The 3,702-nt window shown below is 51.1% G+C and overlaps 1 protein-coding gene across 2 annotated transcripts; it reads right to left on the minus strand.

Annotated features, from left to right (window-relative positions):
* Positions 1-292: 292 nt before the first annotated feature.
* Positions 293-3,163, minus strand: LOC125519144 (uncharacterized). Of its 2 annotated transcripts, XM_048684039.2 has the most exons (3): positions 2,605-3,153; positions 1,477-1,595; positions 293-712 (listed from the first exon to the last, which is right to left on the minus strand). In XM_048684039.2, the coding sequence occupies exons 1-3, from the start codon at positions 3,022-3,024 to the stop codon at positions 565-567; spliced, it is 687 nt and encodes a 228-aa protein (XP_048539996.1). In that variant the 5' UTR covers positions 3,025-3,153; the 3' UTR covers positions 293-564. The 2 variants fall into 2 exon arrangements, with proteins under 2 accessions (XP_048539996.1, XP_048539990.1); XM_048684033.2 differs by lacking the exon at positions 1,477-1,595 and having other exon boundaries at positions 2,605-3,163.
* Positions 3,164-3,702: the final 539 nt, after the last annotated feature.

A 3,702-nucleotide genomic window follows, 5' to 3' on the forward strand; every position in this document is an offset into this window, starting at 1 on the left:
TGGTTCGCGCGAGATCGACCCATTGGCTGTGTGTATGTATGTATGTATGTCTCTACTGAAGGTTCTGTCTTGCAGGCGTCTTCATCCTCCAGTTTGGCTGTAGGAACGAGGTCGAACAAAGTTTGAATCCTTCTCTCTACGAGACATAAGTTTGAATCCTTCTCTCTACGAGACATGTTATTAAGAACGGACGGGCGAGCGAGAGGAGTCAGTTTGCCGTCAAACACTTCAGATGATAGTTCAAATGGTGGTTCATGCACTGTGTGTCGTGCTCAAGCTCAACAAACAAACATACACGCAGGGCACAGATATGATACATGAAGCGGCTCAGCTTTTGGCTTTACATCAGCATAGTGAGGGAGGGTTATTGCTAATCAACCAAGGAATGACAACACACACGCACAACAAGCATGCACACAGAGAAAGAGAGAAAAAACACACGCACAGATTCAAACATACAAGGAGAGAGTACCGGAGGGTCATTGTTGCAGTGATCATCACTTATTAGCCTCTCGATCGGCGGTAAAATCATCCAGGGAGGCTCTTGGTGCGAGTGAAGGAGCGTCAAGCGAGGAGCCAGAAGTTCTTCTGCCACCGGGTGCTGACGAGGTAGCCGCCGACGCCCTTGCTCTGCCGCCGCACCGCCAGCGTCAGGCACTCCGCCCTGCTGATGCACTCCTCCACCAGCACCTCGCCGCGGCTCCGCATGAAGCTGCATCATTTTGCGACCACAACCACATCATCACACAAGAGAAAACATCTCTAACAAGCGGATTAGGATAATGCTAGCAGCTCGACATGGCAGTTGAATCAGCATGGTGAAAAGGTAACTTTTCTTCTTCGTGGGGGTTAAAAACCGCCACATGACTACATGAGTGAGTCGTACAGCACCAGCAGCAGGTCAGCAATGCTGCAGTGGTCAGTGCACAGTACTCCTCCCATCATGGTTTCTCGCTCGTACTCGATTCATCTAGAGTTTAAGCTGGAAGGACAGGGAAAGGCGTCCCTGATTTATGGCTGGCACATGTCTCTACTATCTCTTGTGTAATACTACAGTAAAAGGCAGAGGCCCCGTTCCTGCTCTACTCTCTGAACTCTGAATACCTTTCTAGGTTTTCTTCAAAAAATATACAGCTTATTCCCTGACAAAAAGTTCACTTAAGCTGAGCCTAAAAATCCCTTCCAAAACTTATCACACACGGGCAGCTTTCAACTTTCTCCGCTTGTAAGGTGAAAGCCTCAAAGCTCTTATAAAGATCTTTGCATGGTGAAAGCTCCCAAGATCTATGTTTGCAAAGGGCAATGGGCTTTACAGCGTGATGGGCCAAGCCAGCGATGTATTAGATTCTTCCCTTTTATACTTTCTATACAGGACGACTCCGTCCGTGACAAAGGGATACAGGTGTGTGCACGCATACGCATCTTGTGCTGTAGCGGTGGTACGTACGAGAGGCGCATGGATGGATGCATGCTTACCAGCAGAAAGGGGAGGGCTTGCTTTGGCTGAGCACGAGCACGGACGCCTCCAGCTTCTTCACCTGGCTCAGGACGGTGGCCAGCATGGGCCCCTGGATCACAAGCGCCTCCACCTCCACCTAACCACATTCACCCAAACCAAATATTACAACACCCAGCATGGGGCACTGTGAATGCATCCACTGCTAACAATCACAAGTACACTCCGAAGCATGCTACTAGTCTTTTATTTACTTTTTAAACAGTCACAAAAATTCTACTGTATATCATTTTTTAACAGTTACTACTGTACTCCCTCCGTTCGGAAACACTTGTCTTAGAAATGGTTGTAGAACACTTGTCTTAGAAATGGTTGTAGATTCTAAGACAAGTGTTCTACAACCATTTCTAAGACAAGTGTTTACGAAGGGAGGGAGTACAAGACTAGGCTGCAAATTTTGAGAGATTTATGAGCATATGATTCTGGGCATCTAGGCGGGAACACCACAATTTTTCCCCCTTTCCAACCTCGATTTGATGAAGTTGAGGTGGCCTTTCTAGCTTTAGGCCTGCCATGATCCATGAATAAAAAGTTGGCTATGATGATTCCCTTGCTTTTCCTTTTCATGAATGTTTCTGATCTGATCTACATCTCTACCTAGCGTAACTCTTGCCTCCAAGTGGGCCAAGACACCCAAAAACACTTGATCTGAGAAAAGCCACGGCACCGACTAGCCTAGCACAGGTTTCTCTGTTGAGAAATGTCAGTGAAGCGCAGTGTCCGTTTATGCTTGAAGAGGCCCAAAAATACAGAGTTACCACAACTAGCATCTTCCCCCTTCGTTCGGTCCGAAACAAATTTTAGTTAAGCAGGCAGCGTTTTTGGTACCACATCCGGTGCTTAAGGTCATTTTTTAATGAAGCTTCAGGCCATAATGCAGACTGTAAAACAAACTAGTCTACAACAAATCACACTTGTCGGTGCCACCTGATGTCCCAAAGAGTAATGAGATGCCATCGTCAAGCGTAATGAGATGCAAAGCATCCTAGTTAATTTACTGCGAAGTGCTACTACCAAGTGACCAGTTCATCTTCTTGTTGGATGAAGAACGGGTAAAGGTTGCGGGACGACAGAGGACGGGCACGCACCTCGGGCTTGCAGGCCTTGCAGAGGGAGCCGAGGGAGTTGGCGAGCGCGGCGGCGTCCTCGCCGCGGGTGCCGCCGCCGCGCGGCAGGACGTGGAGCAGCGTGAGGAAGTCCCCCCGGTTGGCGACGTGGGTGAGCGCCCACATCATGGCGTGCTTGGCCCCGGAGCTCTGGTCCACCACCACCATCACCCGCTTCCTCCCCGCCGCCGCGGCCTCCTCCGGCGCCCCGCAGAACCCTCCGCCGCCGCGCCGGTGGCCCCTCGCCCGCGCCTTCTTCCTCGACCACCTCCTCGACCCGCGCCTGCCGGTGCCGCACTCCCATTCCCCCGGCTGGCGCGGCGCCGGCGCCGGCGCGCTGCCGCCGTCGCTGGAGCTCAGCTGGCGCAGGAAGTAGTCGCTGCTGCCCCCGCTGCTCCCCATCGATCCCCTCCCCTCTCCTCCCCCCTTGCAGCGCGCGGCGGTCGGCTCGGTGCGAGTGCGCGGCGCGGTGCGGTGCGCTGGGCTTCGGCGCGGTGGTGTGCAACGTTTGTTTCTTGCTTTAAAGCGGCCGGGGACAGGCGCTGGCTGGCGGGAGTAATAAGGTGAGGGTGGACTCGGAAAAGGACAGAAGCCGCACACACGGGTGAATACAGGAATTACCAGCCAAAACATTGGTAACTTTTCGAGGTTGGGAAGTCCTAGCCGTTGGTAGGCCACTCTGCTGGCATTAGCATTAGCAGTCCGAAAAAGGATTTGGCCGACTCCACCGCGCGATCCCAAACGGACGTCTATTTTGTCCGGATTCTGTTCGTTTGGGTAGCGATTTGGGGTCGTGTCTGGACGTGTTCTGGGTTGCGATGACCGTGCGCTCAGTGCGCGGCCGCATCCATTTGCCCCGTCAGGACCAAAAATACTCATATTCTCATCAAAACTAGTTTGCACGTCCAAATATTTGTGTGAAAATAAAAATAGTTTTACAACCTAATTGAAATTGTCCTTAATAAAAAAGCTTTACAATCAAATCAAAATTGTCTTGACTGAACATAAAATGAACCAATACGTCTACTGGTTGCCAATGTGATCCCACACGTGCTCAACCAAGTCATTTTGAAGATTCAA

Source organism: Triticum urartu, chromosome 1A, assembly GCF_056163025.1.
Source record: "Triticum urartu cultivar PI428250 chromosome 1A, HENAU_Tu73, whole genome shotgun sequence".
Lineage (NCBI taxonomy): Eukaryota > Viridiplantae > Streptophyta > Magnoliopsida > Poales > Poaceae > Triticum > Triticum urartu.